The following is a 22,368-nucleotide window of genomic DNA, read 5'->3' on the forward strand; positions in this document are numbered from 1 at the left end:
ATACTAATAATGATTTTGTCTAACTTTGTCTAATTTTGCAATACTAATATTGAAGTTGTCATTATTAAGCTCGGTACAGCAACTGTTTTCTTTTTGTAGCTTTAAAATATATATACTTTGCTTCTAACTTGTATTTACTGTACTGCAGCAACTAAATTTACCCTTGGGGTATCCAAAAAGCATTTTTTTAAAAAAAAAAAAAAGCAACTGGACTTGTAGAGTTTTGTTGAGAAGACATTCGTTCGAGTAGCTGGTGTAAAGTTGAGGTTTAGTCCTGATTTACTTTGAATTCAAACTTAAAAAACAAACAAACAAACAAAAAAACAATATAATTACTGTATATATAGTTGTTATTTTAGTTTGTGAACTGTACATTTTATAGTATTTTTTCACATTCTAATTTAACTTAACTTAAATGTATTAATATTAATGTGTAACTACCTCATATTATAGTCATGGCAAACATACACTTTGAACAATCTGTTTCCACCTAATATAGCACTAGTTTAGTAAGATTAGGTGGCTACTGCTATCATTTATGCACTTTTTAATGCTCACTTTATCTATATTTTGTATTGCGTAATTTATCATCTGCCTATTTCCTTTAGTGTGAATTATGTTATTGTTCCTATTTATAGTTTTCTTAAATTTAACACACAAATCCATCTATATAATGTGTTGATAGTAGCTCAATCTGTCATTGTGTATCATCTGTACATAGGTCCACCTGTAAATATTGTCTATATGCTATAAAAACAACATGTTCCTGCTTGTTGCACTTCTGATTAGATGCTAAACTGCATTTCGTTGCTCTGTACCTGTACATGTGTAATGAGTTGAATCTCATCCTAATTAATGCAGAATATAATTGTGGCCACCAGGGGGCAGTAGTTAAACGTTGACGTCGTCGCCGCAGCTAAACGCTTCCGGGTTGCTTCTCTGCGACTGTAAACAATAACATGAGGACACAGCCTGAGTTGTGTAACTTTTCGTAGTCGTGCATTCCTCTGTGTTTTATCCGGGACACATCATTTAATCCTCCGCGGTCATGTTGTTCGTCCGGGCCGCGGCTCTCGGCTGCAGAGCTCTGGCCGCTCCGCGCTGCCTCCTCGCCGGCTGCAGCTCCTCCAGAACCACCGCTTCATACATCCAGGGTCAGAGCCCAGAACCTCGCATCCGAGAATACTTCTACTACATCGACCACCAAGGACAGGTGGGACTATGAATTGAGGCTGAACATAAACCTTGTTTTAAAAAAATGTTAATAATAATATTAATAATGATAATGATTTTTGCAGCTTTTCCTCGACGACACGAAAGTGAAAAACTTTGTCACCTGCTTCAAAGGTAAAAATGAACAGACACAGCACAGATGTTGGGTTTGTTTTTAAATGCTGAATCAACCCTTTTTTTAATACTTAAGAGATCTCACAAACCATCTAAGACTTCAGAAAATATCTATTTTCCTGCAAGACTATGACCCCAAAAGTTTGCACATACATGACTTATAAAAAAACAACACGATGAGTGTTTGAGTCAAAGGCCTCAGTCTACTAGAAAATCAGTTCACACACAAGCCTTGTGTAAAGTGACAGAGCTTGAGCAGTTTTGCAAAGAAGAATGGAATAAAAATAACCACGTCCCGATGTGCAAACCAGACAGAGACCTATATTGACCTATATTTTTAAATAATTTACAATATTTGTTTTCTTTCTTGGCACTTTGCAAAAAGAAAAAGCCAAAGTGTATATATATATATATATTTTACCATGGTCCACAGTTTGCTTCTTGGCCACCAATTTTTAACACTTCACTGTTTCAAATAATATAATTATATCATAATGATATTTGTATTGGATCAGTTCATGACTATGTTGCACTATTTTTGCACGGGCCTCCGAAAAACTCAGGTCAAACAAATTGTAAATGTAATTAGTTTAGATTACTACAATTTTATGATTTTATTGCACTGAGAGCTGTTATACTTGATTATTGCCTTTACCAGTAGCAGTTTACTATTGACGGTATAATTCACATACATGTTTTGTGTCCTTTCAAGCATTTATTGTGAGAGTTGCGTTGATGTTGTGGCTTGTGTCTTCTCCACCAGATAAACCGTTCCTGGTCTTCTTCTTCAGCCGCCTGCGTTCAAACCGGAGCGGGCGCTACCAGGAGGACTTCCCCTTCCTGTCTCTGTGCGGCAGGGAGAGGAACTTCCTGCGCTGCGACGACCGCCCCGTGGTCTTCACCCACCTGCTGCCGAGCCCCGGAGACCAGGAGCTGCTGTCGTACTGCGGCGGCGCCGAGAAGCTCTCCGTCCCGTTCCGGCCCGAGGCGCTGTACATGCAGCCGGAGAGCGGCCGGGTTTACCACCCCTGCTCAGAGCGCTCGGGGGGGGTCGGCCTGGTCAGGTCGGCTCTGGCCATCGAGCTCAGCCCCTTCTTTGTTTACGCGTCAGAGAGCGGTCAGTCGGGACAGCCTACGCACTTTAACTGGGGAGGACGGAAGCACACGTTGACCAATGAGCTCGCGGCATGTTTCCCCTCGTTAGAGGAGGGCGGCGGGCAGCAGGGGGAACTGGGTTAATGTCCAGACCCGACAAAAGCGCATTAGTTTATAAAAATATGAATCTGTGAAATGATATCAGCTCCGTGCACTGATGGTGACACATCTTGACCCTCTCAAACGGTTGCATATCATTCGAAGAGATCAAATTATTAGAAAGAAAATAAATGGAAAATATTAAGAAAACATGAAGCAATGTTGTTGGATTATAATGTGATCACTCGGACACTAACACATTTTCTTTTTGTTTATTTTCCTCAGCGCTGAGCTCTAACTAAAAATGCATTAAACCCGGACGGGAGTGTGTTGAACATCTAGTAGTTTTCTTAGTAAATTATGCACAAATGTGTGTGTTTATATATGAAAGACATGAAAAGAAAAGTGTTTCTTATTTATAGAACAACTTAAATTTCCTTATTGCCAGTATATCCATCCAGAATACACAGACCTGACATACTGGTATGTTTGCATAGATTTAAAAAAAAAAAAATGTAAAAAATATTCATGACATGACACGAATATGAGCAACATTCTTATTTATAGCAGAGTCTGAATAAATAAGATCGTCTGGTTTTATAACATGTCATTAAAAAAATAAATAAAAGGTATTTCGAGTTAATTTCTCTTTTGTGTGACTAAGGTGACATTTATTTATCTGCACATGTCAAAATGCTGAAACGAGGAAACTTAAATGCTTTTAAGGAAACGAGAGTGAATAATTTAATTCTTTTCATGCACATTTTTCTAACTCGAAAGGCTTTAAGATGGAGACAGTTACTTTAAAACAAGACATGACTAAACTCTACATTCATGTCGATTCAAATCTTATTTTCTTTTACACTATATGTTCTGGACTGAAATTTGGCTTGACTGCATGTAAAGACGTTTCAAACCTCGTCTAAAACAAAATCTAATTGCAAAATAAAGTTAAGAAACCCAGTTATACTGTGGGACCTGTCAGACTTTTATGGAGTGATATGAATATGAAGCTAATATTTGCGTATTTTCTTGAATAAACAGACACCAAGGTAAAACATTTCTGTTTCCCTTGTCTGATCTCTGACTGTCTGGTGTTTTGATTTTTACGCACAATTGTAGAAAATGAATAAGGGAGGAAAACTTTTAAGCTGCACCGTTAAAGTTATAATTTATAGGTTTTAAATGTGTATTTGCTCTCCCCAGCGGCGTCTTCTGAAACTGGAGCTGCAGCTTTATGTGTTCACTCCCCCGCGGCCCCCCGGCTGCGTTTGGGAGGCTCTGAAAGGAGCCAGCGGTGGCTTTGTGAGAACTGCAAGTCCCAGAGATCCCGGCACCAGTGAAGCTGAAGAGCCAGGGCCGCATTAGAAAACATGGCAGCGCCGTCCAGGAACGCGTGCGGGCTCATGGAGCGCTCCGTGCGGGAGCGGGTCCCCCCCCTGCTCACCGACATGTACCAGTTCACCATGGCGTACGCGTACTGGCGCGCGGGCCGGCACCAGGAGCCCGCCGTGTTCGAGCTCTTCTTCAGGGACAACCCGTTCGGCGGCGGCTTCTCGCTGTTCGCCGGGCTGCACGACTGTCTGCTGTTCCTGCGGGGCTTCCGCTTCACGGACGAAGGTGAGGACAACTTTGACAGCTTTGCCGGTGACAAACGAATGAGACGCGGCGATTAAACCCGGTTGTTGATGCGCTGATCGGGGCAGGATGACTTTTCTTTTTTTTTTTCCCCAAACTCTCTCGCTGCGCGTGGTGAGCCTGTTGCGCAATAGCGCGAGGGTCCCCGTGGAGACGTTCAGGAGTGGGAGCGTCAGCGCCAACTTAGACGTGCAGATGTGAACTTTAGCACAGAAGAAAAAAGACCCGTGATCTCCTGCGTGCTGTGAGGGATCAGGTCACGGGGCGACGTGGGCCCCACGGCAGGAAAGTTCACCTGCAGGATGCGACCTGCGGGCTGGAGTTCATGCAGCTTTTAGGATATAAAGTAGTTGTTAAAGAACTCAAGATCAGATTTTTATGAAGGTAAATCAAAGAAAAACCCTGTTTTATCCTAATGAAAGATTAAAGGACAAAGTTCCCCAACAGGAGGAAACATCTACAAGAAAACCCAAACATGCCTTTATTTTAGCTTTGTTAATATAAATATGGCTAAACTGAAGTCCCATTTAATGTTATACACTGATCAGGCATAACATTATGACCTATGACCTAATATTGTGCTGTTCTTCATGTTTTTTGAGTTGTTCCTGAACCGTTGTTGTTGTTGTGTGTGTCTGTGTCAGGCTGCATCCTGCTGGGTGAGTGTCATAGCTATGGGGTGGGGGGGGTTAAGGTGCCTGGTCTGGTCTAGGTGGGTGCTACATGTCTAAGTAACATCCACATGAATGAATGCCAGGGTCCAAAAGTTTCAAAGTCAACTTAATTGTCAATTTCTTCGCATGTTCTAGACATACAAAGCAATTGAAATAACGTTTCTTCTCTTCCACGGTGAAGAGTGAAGTGCACAGGCACAACGGATAAAGGCAGACAATAAAATAGACTAAAGTAAAATAAAATAAAATAAAGAGTTCACAGTGTAGTATATGTGGACATAGCAGCAGGAGGTTTTCCTGTGTGAGGCAGGATTGTAAACGGTGATGTTCAGTCACTGTCAGTGGTCATAATGTTGTGGTTGATCAGTTTATATTATAGTATTATAAATAAAAATGTATAAATGTTCAAATTTATACAAAAAATATCCCAAAAAAACAATAAGACTTTTAAATATATCATCTTATTGTAACTGTCCATTAATAATTTCTGTATTAAATCCTGTTCTACAGATCATGAAACTAAAGCTGATGAATAAATGTTTGGAGTCGCAAAATTTACTTTAACCAGGTATTTTTCTTGTATTGGCATAAAATTCAAATATACAGTATATCTGTGCAATTCATCAATAACTGTATTTATGAAGAAAATCCAACCAGCCGAAGCTTCAGCGGAGCCTGTGAGGTCGGCTGGATTAGATTATCCGTTCAGACGGTTATTAGATTTTAGTGTTGAGGGAGGACATGTGAGCGAGGAGGTGGTGGTGAGCATGACCTCGTGTCCCGGGCTGATGCCCCGTGTTAACTCCCGGTGTTAACTCTGTGCTTGTCGATGCAGACGTGGACTTCCTGCGCTCCATCCTGCCGCCCGCCACCGACCCCGCCTTCTTCCAGTACCTGCGAGGCCTCGACTGCTCGGGCGTGACGCTGCGCTCCGTCCCCGAGGGCACGGTGGTGTTCGCCAGGGTGAGCGGCTCAGAATCAGGGTCATACGGTGGTTCAGGGGGTTCAGAGGGTTTAATCACATGTCTGTAAACGTCTGCAGGTGCCTCTCGTGGAGGTGGCAGGTCCGCTGGCTGTGGTTCAACTGCTGGAGACGAGTTTACTCTGTCTGGTCAACTACGCCAGGTACCAGTCACTTCAGAGGACGTTAACGTATCTATTTATCGTTTAAACCTGAAGTCTTCAGCCGTGATTTGATTTATCTTCCCCCTAATGCATCATTTGTTAGGAATCTCTTGCTTCATTTATTGTTTTCTCATTCTTGTGGTCCTGTGGTGAAACTACAAACAGATGTGAGGATGTTTAAACATTTTATGATTCGGATCAAAGCCAGAGTTTCAGTTTGTTACTCTCCTTCTATTAGTTTCCTGTCCTGCGACGCTTTTTTTTTCCATCCAAAAGGAGGCAAAAATCACCACAAAAATCTGATTGAACCAGTCCAGTTTGTCATTTTTGATTTAATTTTAGTTTATTTCATTACATTTTTATCATGTTATTCAAAGAATCCTTTAAATGTGTGAAATGAGGACACACAAACGAAGCTATTTAAACATTTAACAGGGGCTCGGTTTCCCACATCCTTACAACAACCTATAAACAGACATATGATAGATAATCTTAGTATTTTGGCTCCATTTGATTAGTTGATACAGTCAATATACAATAACAGATCTAATATAATCAGTAAGTTAAACATGAATTCAGAGTTTTGTTGAAGATGCAGATGGAATGTGACAGTTTTAGTTTCTCATCCAGCTCATTCCAGGTTTATTAAAGCTGGTGCATCTTAGCCTTTAGTTTTTTCCTGGTGGTATAAGTGTCCACAGGAAGGAGGTTAAATAGTTTATGGTTTAGTTTATGGACAGTTAGGTACAGTTAGGGTTAGGTACTAATTACATAAGTACAATTATACGAGCATTCTGGAGTTATTTCTGCTAAACAAACCTCAGAAGATTGGAGGTGGTGGTGGAAGAGCATTTTAGTAGAGGCGTTAAAGTTGGACCAAAACAAAGCGTGTATTGCTTTTTATTGAGTATCTCTAGCTTATTTTATTTAAATGAGTTAGAAATGTTACCATATGATGTAAGTGAGGCTCAAACTAGGTTTTATTTCAGGGTGAGAAGTGGAGAGAGTGGCAGGAAATGTCTCAACTTAAAAAACAACCTTCAATATGACATTTAAAATTGAGAAATTCATTCCTCCTTTAGTTTTAATTAAATGATGAATCATTTTAGAGCTGCTTATTTTGATTTCAAGATCCACATCTATCATTTAGGTCACAAAAATTACTCTTTTTGTAATTATAATGGTCCCTCTTTAACTGTTTTATGTTCATTTATTGACGTCTTTACAAACACATTTTCTACAGAAGTTAAACTAAGATTACAAACCGCCCAAAAACATTGTATAACATGATGCGAAAAGTATGAAATGAATGAAACAAGTATAAATCTATGTGAAGATAACAGGGTTTCCTCTTAAAAAATCTAAAATTTGATAATTCCAATTTACAGCCTTAAAAGTCTTAAATATGAGCATGTTAGTATTATCGGTCTTAAATTACATTTAGTGACGTCTTAAATTCTTATGTCCATTTATTACAGCTCCATTGGCTGTTAGTTCTGTGTAGTTCTTTATGAAATATAACTATTTAATTCACAATATTTTTTTTATTTTTTTATGTTGAAAGTAATTCTGAATCTCTGATTTTACGTATTTGTCATCTTCAATTTAACCCATAAAGGTCTTAAAATGTCTTGAATTTCAAACCTACAGACACCCTGGATTAAAATAAAGACCGTCCATGTGTTGTGTTTACAGTGGCTTCAGTCATCAGCAGAAACTTTTTGCATTAACAGCATCACAAAAAAGAAGCAACATATTCTTATAGTCAATCAAATCATCTTGTATTAAGAAAAAAGATCTGCCAATGGTTTTAACTTTATTTTGCTTGAGAATATTTCTTAAAATAAGCACAAAGTTCTCGTCTCTGAACAAAATGTAAGACGCATTTCTTTGACACAGGGATCAATGAATCTCATTCAATGAACTCCCCCCTCCACTGGTGACACCGTGGAGGGGGGAGTTCAGTGCAAAGGAGTCAGTTAGTTACCTTAATTAAAGTAGAGGAAACAGTTTCACAGATGGAGCTGTGCATGGTGCATGGAATTGTGTATGGTGAAGAAAGTCCCTCTGTATTTTAAAAGTATATTCCTCCCAGGTTTAAGATTAACATGGGGAAGTTTTTTGTAACTTTATGGAACAGATTGCAGGAAATGTTAAAAACATTCGCGTCTTGACGGGTTTGAAGACATTTTTTATAGCAGGATATTAAGTCTGATAAGGTTTTTTATTTATTTTTATTCATATTACAAAGAAAAACTTAACGAGTGTAATTTTATGACTGTCTTTCATTAATGTATTCTAGCCTTGTTAGATCTGCTGTCCTAACCTTCCCCTTGCACCCGCCACTAGAGATCGTCCCATATATGTATCGGGCCGATATTTCCGTTTATCACTGGTATCGGTGTCGACCAATGCACGGCAAGATTTGCAGACAGGCGCATTCACAGGCAGCCCTGTGATGCTGGAGGCCTGCAGCCCATACATTGCACCTCTCCCTCTAGCAGAGTGCATGCAGATAGAAGCTGGAAAATGCTTGCTACTCATAGGCGTCTAAAATGGTTTTTCTTTTGGTTATTATTATTATTATTATTACAAACAAAGATCTATTTACTTTATCACTCAGCACCATCACATTACACCGTTGAAGCCAATTACAAGTCAGTTCTTGTTGTTGTTAAGTAGGACTTTGCTCGTTTTTTTTCTCTCTTTCTCTTGGGAAATGAAATTGTCACGTAAACAGATGAAATCTAATCCCGCCCTCAGCCTCGTGTGCAGCAACGCCGCCCGGTTCCGCCTGGCCGCCGGCCCCCGGAGGAAGCTGCTGGAGATGGGCCTGAGGAGGGCTCAGGGTCCAGACGGGGGCCTCACCGCCTCACGCTACACGCACATAGGAGGTGAGCGCTTTCTCCGAGTCAAACACTTGCGAGGACGTGCGATCTGCCTGCAGGGTCGACTTAAAATATATCTTCCTTCCAGGGTTCGATCTCACCAGCAACGTTCAGGCCGGCTTCCTGTTCGGGATCCCCGTCACCGGCACCATGGCTCACTCTTACGTCACTTCCTTCACCTCTCTGGAGGAGGTGTGGCCACAGGTGAGTACTAGCATCTAAACAGAAGCGTATTGTCACCAGTTATTTAAGGCAAACCAGTTTCTTGTGGTTCGTCTCCACTCAGACCCTGGCGGCGGCCAGCGGAGACCAGGACCCGGTGGACGTCATCTCTCTGACCAAAGGCTGGCTGAGTCGACTGTGTGAGCTCCTGGGGGCGGAGCCGGCGAAGGTTCGTGAGGGCGAGTTGGCGGCGTTCCTGTCCTACGCCATCGCCTACCCTCAGAACTTCCTGCCTGTGATTGACAGCTACAGCGTCGGCTGGTAACTCCCGTTGTTAATGTCTTCCTCCTCGTAGCGTCGCATTTAACAAACCAAACTTAAGTTTTCAGGCCTTTTAACTCGTGACTAGTTTGATACCAGCGATTTCCTTTCCGATTCGATACGGAGTAAAATTTAGGCTGATATCGGCGATATCGATTCGATAGCGATACTTTGTGTTGCAACACTACAGTAGTTTAGTTACTTTCCACTGTGTTCCTACATTACATCGAGTGACTGAAGTATCGAAAGTATCAATATTTTGTTTTAAGAATCGATTTTAGAGCATAAAGGCCTGGTATCGGAAGTATCGATATTTTGTCTTGAGAATCGATTTTAGAGCATAAAGGCCTGGTATCGGAAGTATCGATATTTCAGTATCGATCCGCACCTCACTAACTTTGAGAATCCTTTAATCTCCCGAGACCCTGCGTCCTCATATGGGGACATTAAGTTTCAGGTTTGTGGCAGATTATTTTGCTTCATAACTAGTTCAGTGTCTTAGTTAATTTTATTTTATTTATTGATAACATTCAAAAGAAAGAAAAGCATCAAATGCATATACAATTGAAAAAGAAACAAAAGACAGAAAAATTAAAAAAAAACTTCCAATAAGTAACTTAAATTACTGGTAATGTTTGAAAAGGAGTAATACGCTTATCTGGCCCCACTTCTTATCATCTGAACTAGATACTAGTTGGTGTAAAAACATGATAGTGGCCATTTCAGCGGATTCATTCTGCAGCTGATCACGTATCAAAAGTGAACAAGGTACAAACCCTCATCAAATTTTACAGCTGAAACTTTATTTATTTATGATTATTAACTTTTCTAGTTTAATATGACACAAATTCTATCAATAGCAACAAGCTACAACTTCACTAATTAGCAGTCACATGAATGAGGACGTTGGGACTTTGTTATTTGCGATTCTTCTTTTGCACAACAACATTCAGACATGACATTGACTTTATTATAATATTTATATTAATAACCCCCCATGTCCACACATGAGGACATAATTTATTGAAGCTATGAAGTTATTTGAAAGGATTTGTATCAGCAGGTGTTGAAATAAAGTGGCTCCTCTGTGTGATTCCAGTAGCGGCGTGTTGAACTTCTGCGCCGTGGCCCTGGTTCTGAGCGAGCTGGGCTACAGGCCGTTGGGCGTCCGTCTGGACAGCGGGGACCTGTGCAGGCAGTCGGTCGACGTCCGCCGGGTCTTCAGACTCTGCAGCGAGCAGTGAGTGACGCGCCGCGCTGCGTGTGTGTGTGTGCGTGCATCAGTATGTCTTGGAAAAAAAAACCTGCAGCAACATTTAATTCGATCCGTTTAGATGCCCGAGGCACGAGGCGGAATTTATTTAAAAACTGATTTAATTTGCTCCGTTCGCTGCAGTTTTTCCATCCCTGCCTTTGATTCCCTGATCATCGTCGGGACCAACAACATCTCGGAGCACAGCATGGCTGAACTCAACAAGAAGGTGGAAGAAGCTCTGAGTGATTATCTCGTTTTTATTTCTTTCATCCTTGTCTGAGGATCTGTTTGTTGTTCCAGGAGAACGAGATCAACGCGGTCGGCGTTGGGACACATCTGGTCACCTGCACAAAGCAGCCGTCGCTGGGCTGTGTGTATAAGGTGAATACAGGTGAAATTATGCGCTGTGTAGTGTCTATGACCGTCGCTATGACGCTAACGTTTTTGTGGCGTTTTGTGCGTCAGCTGGTGGAGGTGAGAGGCAGGGCCAGGATGAAGATCAGCGAGGACCCGGAGAAGAGCACGGTACCTGGGAGGAAAGCTGTGTACCGACTGTTCGACGCCGAGGGTGAGGATGAGTTTCTGCCTGGGCTGATACATACGTACACCCATCAGCCATATCATTATGACCACTGACGGGAGAAGTGAGAGGAGAGGGAGGGTCTTTCCTTATTATCCTGTGTATCAGCGGATCACGTCGGATCCTGTTTGTGTGTATTTATGTGAGACGTTATGATGAATGCTGAATAAACAAAAGAGGGTTTGTGCTTTGCTCTGCAGAAACTAATCTAATATTTTTATGAAATTAAATTCAAGTTTTATTGCAAAATTACCAAAAGTCAAACGTCATAAATAACTTCTGCAGATCATCCAAAACATTTGCAGCCAAAGACTTAGAACAAAACGACAGTGACATTTATTCTGACATGTTCATTGCTGCAGCCCCGTCTCACAGAAATGATCCTTATAGACACCGATCTGCCATAACATAATGACCATCTAGTGTTCTGCTGGGAAACTTTTGGACCTGGAATTCATTCATGTGGATGTAACTAAGACATGTAGCCCCCACCTAGACCAGACCAGACACCCCCGCCCCATAGGAATGACTTGGGTTGTTGACCTGGCCTCTAAATTCACTAGATCCCAAACTGATCAAGTATCAGTGGGATGATCCACAGAGTCTCCTCCCCTCAATGATCCCAACCAACACAACCACAGGACGCCCCGGTTGGTTTTCTGGTCTGAACTCGTCTCCTCTCTGCAGGTCATCCTTTCCTAGACCTGTTGTGTCTGGCCGCGGAGTCTCCTCCAGAGGCCGGACTCCCTCTGAGCTGCTTCCCTCTGGGCAGCGACGACTCCGCCGCCTCTGTGACTCCGGCTCAGGTCACCTGTCTGCGCCAGGAAATGTTCACTAAAGGACAGGTGAGGACGAGTGGCTGTAGCTTTGCTTAGCTGGTGAGTCTACAGCCCGGCAGACTATGCGTAAACCTCAGTTACATTTGGATTTATTTACGTTTTTAAAGGAATTGTGGGAAATGTAGTCTTAGTTGTCGGCTTTGCAAAATAGAAAAAGCTCGTTGCCTTTCTAAGGATATCTACGAGGGGTTTCTGTAATAAAGACACAGTTACATTGCCGAGAGGTTTTGTCTTAATGAGTGCGTCTTCCACATTTCCCAGATCACTCAGCCTCTGTGCAGCGCTGTAGAAACCAGAGCCGAGGTCCAGGCCTCCCTCCAGACTCTGCACCCTCGACATAAGAGGCTGCAGGAGCCGGACTCTTACACCGTGAGTCACCGTCACATCTGAGACACACACACACACACAAATAGAAACCTAAACCTAAAAACATAACCTTCGTTCCCACCAGGTGGCGCTATCAGAGAAACTCCACCACCTGGTCTCGGAGATCATACGAGGCAGCAGCAGCAGCAGCAGCAACAGCGACTTTCTTTTAGCCAACTAGTCACATACAACAGTTTTTTCTTTCTTTTTTTATTTGTCTTTTTGTTGATGCTCTGTTCTCTCAGAAAGTGTCTGAACCGTGACAGTGTTACCAGCGTCCAAACGCAGAGAATCACAGCTGTGTCCTTCTCATCTATGTCCGTAAAAACTGGGTTAAAATGAGCAGAAGTCAAACCGTGAAAATGGAGAAAATGTGTTTTATTGAAACAGTTTTGATGTTTTCAATGAAAAACCTCCAAATCTAAAAAATGTATTCTCAGTTATTTTAATGCAAAAAATAATGTGACTAGAATGGACTTCAATCTGGAATTAATATGAATTAATGATGTTTTTGCTAAATGAAAATATGAATTCCAAACTAAGAGACGTCTGTAAGTAAAAGACAATTGATTTTGTGAGGTCTGGCAAAAAGAAGGAAGCAATTTAACGGCGTAAAACTTTTTAAAATATGTAGCTTAAAGTAGATAACCGACTCTTTCTAGTGATACTAACAACTACTGGAAGGTTGACATGGTTGAAAAGATGAGATGAGACAAGATGAGATGAGCCTTTATTCATGGGGAAATTCTCATTGTTAAGAGGAGCAGAGACATTCAGCACCGTTACCGTTGGGAAAGATGCAGACAGTGCATAATAACAGGTATGAATATATATGTACATGTAGTTACATGGAGAACAGTGCAGTAGTGGATGAGGAGGAATATAAGTGCGGGACCTGGAGGAGACCAAATCAGAGCACAAATGAAATCAATATTAGACTTAAATTCTTTATTGATTGGGTTTTGATTGACTGAGCTTTATTTATTTCAAATATGTTCAAAAGAAAAAGATACGTAGAAGGAACAAACATGCAATATATTTGAGAGGAGGAGCGGGAGGAAGGAAAACTAAAACTTTAGCCGGAGGTAAAACTACTTCTGGAGGAATGAAAATGAAAATACAACTGAATGATTGCAGCTTTAGTTTTTACCAGTTTTTCATAAATAACATCTGTTGAATTTGGACTCTGGCGTTTGTATGAAAGTTTATCGGTTCAGTTTTTGCGCCCTCTAGTGGTGGCATAAAAAAACCCCACTGTGCATCATTTTCTAGTTTATCCAGTTCATTCTTTTCTCGTGAGCATCTTTTCACTTTTGAAAAATAACCCCTGCAACCTTCCCCAACCTTCCCGTAACCCACCCGCCCTCCACCTCCACCTCCGCCGATAAAGCAGATACACCCAGCAGACACATGGAGCTGATTAGACACGGAGAGGCCGTCATATCATCCATGACCATCTCGTCCTCTCTGAGATGGATCTGTCCACACATGTGTTACGGCCCAGAGAACATTACAGTACTTTTCTCTGTGTCCACAAAACTCCCTGGAAATAAAACCAGATTTCAAGTGGTGCCTCCAAAGGTTCACCGGATAAATCTGAGGGGTCACGAGGTGATTTCATATCTGGCGTTTGATACTATTTTCTCTAAAAAAAGTAAAAATTTAGGCTGAAATAAGCTGGACTCTTCTTGGACCGGGTCTGGCTTCGTAACTCAAAGAATGCAATCACAAACCTTCTGCTTTGAAATCAGCTTCAATGCTCTTCAGCCTGCAGCCAGACCCACGAGGTCGTCACCTGCTTTTGTTTTTGAAGACGTTCCCACATGTGCTGAACACTTGTCGGCTGCTTTGCCTTCGCTCTGCTCGGCTCTGCTCAGCTCCAGCTCGTCTCAAACCGTCTCGGCCGAGTTTAGGCGGCTGATTGTTTGGCTTCCAAAGGCCAAAGATTTTCGCTGATCCAAAGGGGCTCGAAGATGTTTCATTAAATGCAGCGTTCAGGGTTTTTTTTATTTCAGAACATCTGTACTGTATCACAAAGGTACACGAGCGTTTAAAAGGTATTATTGATTCATTTCAGCTTGTTTTTTGAAATCGAATCTACACCGACGTGCGTCCAGCCCAAGGAATTATACGACGCTTCTCGGTTTCCCTCAGTTTCCCACAGCTTCCTTTAAAAGTTGACGTTCACATGACTTATGGAGAAGCACTGTCGTGGGCTCTAATCTCGCTTCACTTCTAATGAACAGCTTCTCTGTGGCAGTGCGAGCTCTTTCATCACAGACGGAAGTGAACTGACACGTCTTAAAGTCATGAAGGAGAACCGGCCTCGTAAAGCTCGTGTATGGTCTTTATTTTTAGTTAGAGCTTCATAATGACACATCTACTGCATCGTTCTCCCTGCAGAGCTGCAGACACCCTATGGTTTGTTAGACATATTTCTTTCTCTCTCTCTGTATAATTCCATGTGTTCAGTTCATTCCACGTCGTAGATGTTGTAGAAAATGTTTGAAGTCAATAAAGAATACGTTTTAATTGTGATGCTGGATAGTTTTAAGCCTTTAAAAGTTGCACATTGATCTTCTTAATTAAGTTGGTAGTCGCTTGACGTCTTTATTTGCGTCTCAGCCTTAAAAGAGAAGCATTTGTAAAACTTTTAGCTTCTTTTAAATGTTTTGTTTCAGTCTCTCTAATCTGTTCATTTCATCACAGAATAAACTTTCTTGAAATACTCATGTCCCGTCGATTCTCCCACTATTTCTCTAACACTATATCGACAGGAGAACAGTTCCAGGTGAAAACACTTGTAGAAACCATTTAAAAACTGTGAATAAAACTCATTTAATACATATTAAATATGATCCTGATGTGACTTTAATGTGTTTGCAGCCTTTTCAAAGTTGAAGCTTTTTGTGATTTATCTCGTTTTAACATCTTTTTTGACACAGTTTAGTGGCTGTTTGTAGTTTTTTGGCGGAATTTTTTTCTTCTCGCCACATGTTCAGTAAAAAAACAATGAAGAAAACATGTTTGCAGCCTTTAAAGGTTGTAGCCAGTTGCATCTATCTATTTTATGTTTTTTTTTGACCATGTAGACCTTAATCAATCGGAATTCATCATGTTTTATAGATTGCGCCTGACACAACTATTATAATTATCTGTTAAAAGTGTCCTTATGTTGTGAAAACCTGCAAACTGTGTGAACTTAGATTCATGACTTGTGTCTGACATGTGAGTGACCTCTGCACTCTGAAGCCACACTTGACCTCCTGACCTGATCAATCACCACCTAAAAAAAAAAAAAAAAAAAAAAGACGAAGGAAGAAGGAAGTAATCCTCTTCTTCCTTCTTCCTTCTTCTCGTGCCGCCTGCAGATCTCCTGGAGGCCCGCGGAGGTCGCTCTGCTCCCAGCCGCCTGCTCCTTCCCCGGGTTTCCCTCTGACTCTCCCTCATCTTCCCTCAGATACAACTCGACCAGCGACTGGAAGAGTAGGAAAGAAGAAGGGGGAAAAAAAAAAAAAAAATCTGATCGAGCCTTTCCGGTCTTCTAGCCTCTGGTTTCCTCCGCGGAGCTCTGGCGTTGGAGCGGAGGCAGGAGACGCGGAGATTCATCCGGAGCGAAGTGGAGGAGAAGGAGGAGGAGGAGGAGGATCTGCACGGTTCCTCCAAAAAACGGGTGACGGCGTCGGGTAATGCATCCTGTCGGCGGTGTAATGAGCTCGGAGAGGAGGAGGAGGAGGAGTGGTATGTGAAGAGGAGGAGGAGGAGGAGGGAGTGAGCAGAATGATTCGGCGGCTGGGAGCGCACTCGGTTCTCGCCGCGGCCGCTCCGCGCTCTCCCGTCTCCGCGAAGCCGCCACGCAGCGCCTCTTCGCCGCCCTGTTGCACCCACCTCCGGCTGTTTGTCGTTACATAACTCGGCGTTTTTTGTCGCTCGCACTGACTCCCGGAGAGTCGAGGAGGTTGGAGTGGGATAGCCACATCTTGTCTGCCGCCCCAGCAGCAGCAGCAGAAGCAGCAGCGAGCGGTCGACGCGGCGGCTGCGGTCAGAGGAGGGTTTAAATCCGGACTCAGCTGCCTTCTGCAGTCCTGGACTGGAGGACTAGCAGAAGGACTAACAGGGAGAGGGAAGGGGGGGGGGGACGCACACAGGCTGGAAACCTGAGTCCAGAGGTGATGAGGACTCACCCCGAGTGGATTTCACTGGTGTGCTGCCAGAAGCATCTGGAAAGGATAACACGGGGATACACTCCCCTCTCCTGAGGACCAGAGGATAATTCACATCTCAGACGTTTCAGCTCTTTTAGCTCGTGTTTCACCGTGGAACACTTCAAATCACGCCCGAGTGGAGTAGTTCAGAAGCAGATTTCCTCCTCCTCCTCCTCCTGTCAGTTGGATCATGTTGGACACCTGTGACCCACGGAGCTGAGGCGACCAGCATCCCGTCCGCGACGCCACGACAGCTCGGAGATCCCGTGAGGTATTTTTTTTCCTCCTCGTAGCGATGCAGTGAGGATGTGTGCGGCCAGGTTCAGCGGCTGCCTCAACGGCTGCGCCGAGGAGGCCGCCGGTGGTGCCGGGGGCCCCGCAGGTCCGGCCACGGCCTCCAGGATGCTGGACTGGACGGAGGCGGGCCCCCGCATCCTCCACAGCCTGGAGATGGGCACGGTGATGACCGTCTACTACCAGAAGAAGTCCCAGCGGCCCGAGAGGAGGACGTTCCGGATCCGGCAGGACACCAGGCAGATAGTGTGGTACCGAAACCCGGACAAGATAGAAGGAGAGAGTGAGTATCGCGGCGGGGACGGATGGGCTGAGGCCTGCTTAGAGTTAACGTGTTAGAAGAAGGTCACCGAGATCAGACGCAAGTAACAGATGTTGATGTGACAGTGTCCTCAGACCAGGTCCAAAAGACGACAGGAAGATTTCATTAAGACGCGCAGAGAGATAAAGACCAGCAGAGCTCAGGTTTCATGTGATATGTGTTGTAGTGTCTGCACAGAGGATTGTCAGCGAGGCCACAAAGACTCAAAGAGACGATAAAATAAATGCAGGACAATGACTACGGAGACACAAAGTTAATACACAAAGACAAAGGGTGACTGAAGATGCACAAAGAGGCATGAGACGGCAAGACACTAGGTTAGAGAAAGAGACCACACAGAGACACAGGGTGAATACAAAGGGACTATGAGACAGAAAACCAGTGCACAGAGGTACAGAGTCGCTGCTAAGAGACATAACGTGGCTACAAAGCTACAAAAAAAGATTTATGAGATGCACAAAGTGGCATGAAATGGCTAATAAGAGACATAAGTCCTATGATGCACGAGGTTAAACAGAAGATGCACAAACTGGCTGCAAAGAGAGATCACGTGACAGTTTAGATATTAAATGTGACTACGAAGTATCAGCCACAACATTAAGACCACTGACAGGCAAAATATATACCATTCAGCATTGTTCATTCGTGTAGATGTTTTCTTAGACATGTAGCGCCCACCTAGGCCAGACCAGGCCCCCCCCCACCCCATAGCAATGACACTTTTTGATGGTAGCAACCATCCCCAGCAGGAGTGGAACAACGCAACTCAAAAAAACATGAAGATCAGCACAAGGTGTTGACCTGGCCTCCAAATTCACTAGATCCCAAACTGATCAAGGATCCTCTGATGAGTCACCACAAAGGAGAGCTACACGATATTAGGAAGGTGGTCATAATGTTATGCCTGACCGGCGTATAGATACAGAGTAACTACACAGAGGTAGAAGATAAAGAGTAGTAGTACACGACTACGTGCTGCGTTGGCTACAGTTGGTCATTCTCTGCATCATTTACATAAGCGGAGACCGAACACCGGAGACCGTTTTCTCTACGGCGTGTTCATGTTTTCAGTCTGGATTCTGACCTTTTAACACCCACTGAACCTAAGACGGGCTACGATTTCATACTTCACAAGAAAAGGCAAATATCAGAGCAGAATCTCCTACGTTTTTCAGATTTATAATGATTGAGAATACGGTCGATTTCGATGCTGTACCGTTTAGTCGGTGGCGCAATCAGAATTCTCATTTAATTCCTTTGTTGTGAATCCAACGCTTTCGTTTTAAGTTTCAATTTTAGATTTTCTCAAACGATTGTAACTCAAGTCGCGGTTTCTTTAATCACGTAGATGCGTCTGAAGTTCTACTCTGTAATTGCGGGATGACAGCCAGGCCTGTTTTCTATGAAACCGGGTGCGATATGGGTGAAAGCGTAGGAAGGCAGGTATTTGATCTAACAGCGTTGAGCACCCAGACCTCGGGTTGTGTGAAAGTTGTGTGTTTTTACAGATTGGGTTGAAGTGACCCTTTTAAAGCCAGGTTGGTATCGTTCTGCTGCAAAGATTTTCCCGTCCTGACCTAAACTTGCAGCTCACTCGAAGGACCGACGGATCAGGACCTCGTGACCTCTGCTTCCTCCGTGTCGACTCTCCAGACGGGATCGTGTGCATGCTGCTGCCACATGGGTCCACATGGGTCCACATGGGCCAGCCCGCAAGCTTCCTGACTGTCTGCCTGACACGCCACCTTTCTGACTGACTGGTGGCGGGCTGCTGGAGCGGAGTCAAGTGGCGGTGGTAAACTTAACCCGGCAGCCTCTCGGCCGTGGATTCGGCTTGTTGGAGCAAACGTTCGACCCGTCTGGGGCGTGGAAGCTATTGTCTGCGCCCTGGATATCTTTTTTTTTTTTTTTTGCAGCCCGAGGGGAGGATTTGTTACAGTGTCTGTTCGCGTTGAGAAAACTTATGGCATTCAAAACTGGCATGATAGGGTTTCCTTCTGTCTGCCATGTGTTATTCTAAGTCTCAGATTTTATGGTAGCGCGCTGTTTAAAGAAAAAGAACTGCCTTCATGAGACGGAAATAGGTTCGCTTAGAAGTCTCCCAACTGAAAGAGAATCAATAAGCACGGGTAGTTTGCATCAAGAAAGTCCAAAGTAGTGCATTTATGGTTGGAGGTAGTTGGTGTTGCCACAAGCCCCATCTCCACCTCATGAGCACATCAGCAGCTTAGAAGACAACGCCGGCTACTGCAGGATGGTAGAATATGAATTTAAGTTGCACCTCTAGCAACTGGTAGGTGTCCAACATCTCAGCACTCCTCCTTGACATCATCTCTGCTTGAGCAAACAGTGTAGGATGCATCTAAGAACATATGTAGGCTTCATGTTGCCGAGTTGAAGCAGGAGTCAAAGAGACTATCTTCACGACTACATTGATGGAAGTTTGTGGAAGTCCACCACCATCAGAAGCCTGGTCTTCCTGGTGGTGATTGCGTGTTGTTGATTTGCATGTTTTCTTCTGAACTCGTGCATTGAGGACTCAGGTCCACTACAGATTTCTGTTTATCCGTACTAATCCTACAAAAGCTCAACGGTTAGAGGCCCCTGTAGGAAGTGCTGTATCGGTTCTGGGAACGTCGTCAATTTGAGAGCAACCTTTTCTACCCTTTCCTGTTTTAAGGCCTCTGCGTAATCTGACCAGTCTAGTCTGTTACACCTCTAGGAACTTGTCCAGCATCTGAACTATCTGCTCCACCTTTATGATTATATGGCATAGAGTGCCGACTATTACAGTCTGTATGTTTACCTGCATGTGAAATAAAAACTAATTATTGCCCTAATCAGACTTAAACTGGACAACTTAAGTGTCCGACTAAAATGTGATTTGGAAATCGATTTTCACCGGCACGTTTCCGCCTTAATCAGACTTTAACTGGAAGTGTTAAACCCCAGAACAAAAACATCCATGAAGAAGAAGGTAAACAGAGCCGGTAGAAGAAACACCTGAGGGAAAGCGCCAGCTTATCTGCACCAGACGTAGTGCACACATTACTTACGAAATTAAAAAGCTGAACTATTATCCACCTGGTTTTTGTTTGAAATGCCGGTCTGACACATGAACGGCTTTTGTTTATTATATGACGTAATACGTCAGCCGGAAAGGGGCCGTATTAATGTATTAATTCGATTTTCTCCGTAGCCTGTAAACTGGACAAGGAACACATTCAGAACGCTGCATTTTGTGCATAGCTCCATTAAGCTGGAAGTCCACCACTGGGAATACGAAGGAAATTAGAGATGTAGAGCATGAGATGCAAACAGAAGTAGTGACATTTTGATGTGCTGTAGTGTTGCCCATCTCCACATCTGACAAGCTCGGTCCTCCTGCAGCCGGTTGAAGAAGCTGAATGGTCTTGAAAGCACTGTAGAAGTCAGATAACGTGATTTTCACAGTGGGTTGTGTTTTCTACTGAAGTGTGGACACTCTGAGAGTTTTAGAGAGGTCAGGGACGTCTGTTCTTTGACATCGGGATCAATGCAGAACCTCTCCCAGATTTGAGGCACCATTTAGCCTTGAGCACCCTTGTTGTCTCACCTTATTGGTCCAGGTTCTGGTCCAGGTCCTGGCAGGTTGTGATAATCTACAGATACTGTCTGAAGTTTTTCAGGGTAATGTTGCAATGATGCTAAAGTGTCACTGGCAACCTGGAGTGTTTTCTTTTTTTGCTGCTGTACTAGTTCTGCAGGTTTGATCTCATATTCTCTTTCCCTCTTTGGGAGTTTTTCCAGTGTGTTTCTGCATGTGTTGTCCAATTTTTCGAAGATATTGTTTTAATCCTGCGTGTTTGCTGTGGTCCACTGCAGCTTTCTGCACTCCCCCCACTAACCCTACAGTAGCTCAGTGACTAATGGTGCCGTAGGTGCCGTGTCGGTTCAGGGAGCCTCGTCAATTATTTATCCTCCCGTCATAAATGACGCCCTTCGCTGATCCGAAGGGCAACAGGAACGAGTCTGAGCGCGCACGTAGCCACAACGATCATCTGCTCGGCTCAATTGCACCAAATCTACACATTCCCACAGCACTTTTACACAAACACACACACAGGCTTTCATAACCCACAAACGCCCCTTTACAAACAGCCTCCCACCGGACGAAGCCTCCAGTAGATTCCAGGAACTCAGTGGGTCTCTCCTCCACTTTATCTCCCACAGCTCTAAGTTTCACCTCCTCCTCCTCCTCTTCCTCCTACACTCTCCATTTTCCTCCTCCAGCTGTCCTTTCCCACTTTCCTGCCCCCACACATTCACCTAAACACCCGTCTCCTTTTCGTAGTTTTTCGCTGACCTCCCATTTCAGGTCCTGGCTCTGTTTTCTTTCACTTTCCTTTTGAGTGTGGAGGTCATTCATCTACTGCTGTGGTCTTTTGTTTTTATCACTCATATTTATCTGACTGACCCTTCACCCCCTCCCACCCCCTCCTACTTTTCCTTCCCATGTTTTGTTGCCTAATAGTTTTTCTTTGCTTTAAAATAAAGCTGCTTTGCTGCACACACATACACACACATAAACAGGCTGGGATTCGGTGTTTTTCTTTGAGATGAGCGCCTTGGCAAACAGTGGAGGTATTAAATCCTGAGGCACAGGAAGTGTGGAGTTATCAGGGAGTGTCTCACTTCCTGTTTCAGATTGAAGGACTAAAAACAAAAGGCCCAGCGTCTTCGGCAGGAAGTGGAGACATGATGGAGCTCAAATGAGGCGCTGGATGCCTGAGATAATTTAATGCCTGATTACAGTTAATCGTAATGGCTTAAAATATTTTTCTGTTTTTGTTTTTTTTTTGTTTTTTTTATAAACGGTTAAGCTCCCAAAGTAATTCTTTTATTCCCTTTACCTCCACTAAGCTGGTTCAGGCTGTCAGGGTGAAAATAGCCAAAAGACGAGGAGCTGAAAACGGCAAATATTGCATCTCTGACGCTTCAAGACAACCAATAATAAACAGGAATGACTTCCCCCGTGATTTGACAAAAAAAAGGCTGAAGGACATGTCATGCACTCAGTCAAACAAAGTCTATTTTTATTTCCCGGTAATGGAACATTTGTCCCAAACACTTCAGACAGGTCATGAGAACCAACAGAAGCATTGTCTGTTTCGGCCAA

The 22,368-nt window shown here is 43.5% G+C and overlaps 3 protein-coding genes across 3 annotated transcripts in view; all 3 read left to right on the plus strand.

The window, feature by feature from the left end:
• The first annotated feature begins 904 nt into the window (after window positions 1-904).
• On the plus strand, window positions 905-3,699 carry c6h8orf82 (chromosome 6 C8orf82 homolog). Its single transcript, XM_047588131.1, has 3 exons — window positions 905-1,213; window positions 1,299-1,347; window positions 2,111-3,699. The coding sequence occupies exons 1-3, from the start codon at window positions 1,049-1,051 to the stop codon at window positions 2,584-2,586; spliced, it is 690 nt and encodes a 229-aa protein (XP_047444087.1). The 5' UTR covers window positions 905-1,048; the 3' UTR covers window positions 2,587-3,699.
• A 71-nt stretch (window positions 3,700-3,770) lies between these two features.
• On the plus strand, window positions 3,771-15,119 carry naprt (nicotinate phosphoribosyltransferase). The gene is made up of 13 exons (XM_047588129.1): window positions 3,771-4,161; window positions 5,689-5,816; window positions 5,896-5,978; window positions 8,742-8,872; window positions 8,955-9,070; window positions 9,153-9,349; window positions 10,449-10,589; window positions 10,746-10,830; window positions 10,905-10,985; window positions 11,070-11,172; window positions 11,872-12,029; window positions 12,285-12,392; window positions 12,475-15,119. The coding sequence occupies exons 1-13, from the start codon at window positions 3,915-3,917 to the stop codon at window positions 12,568-12,570; spliced, it is 1,674 nt and encodes a 557-aa protein (XP_047444085.1). The 5' UTR covers window positions 3,771-3,914; the 3' UTR covers window positions 12,571-15,119.
• Window positions 15,120-15,784: 665 nt separating this feature from the next.
• Window positions 15,785-22,368, plus strand: part of LOC125009887 (1-phosphatidylinositol 4,5-bisphosphate phosphodiesterase gamma-1-like) — a 38,250-nt gene continuing 31,666 nt past the window's right edge. Inside the window, exon 1 of the mRNA XM_047588127.1 lies at window positions 15,785-17,171. Coding sequence (XP_047444083.1) covers window positions 16,901-17,171 — 271 coding nt within the window. The 5' untranslated portion in view covers window positions 15,785-16,900. The remainder of the gene's footprint in view (window positions 17,172-22,368) is intronic.

This window comes from Mugil cephalus, chromosome 6 (assembly GCF_022458985.1).
Source record: "Mugil cephalus isolate CIBA_MC_2020 chromosome 6, CIBA_Mcephalus_1.1, whole genome shotgun sequence".
Lineage (NCBI taxonomy): Eukaryota > Metazoa > Chordata > Actinopteri > Mugiliformes > Mugilidae > Mugil > Mugil cephalus.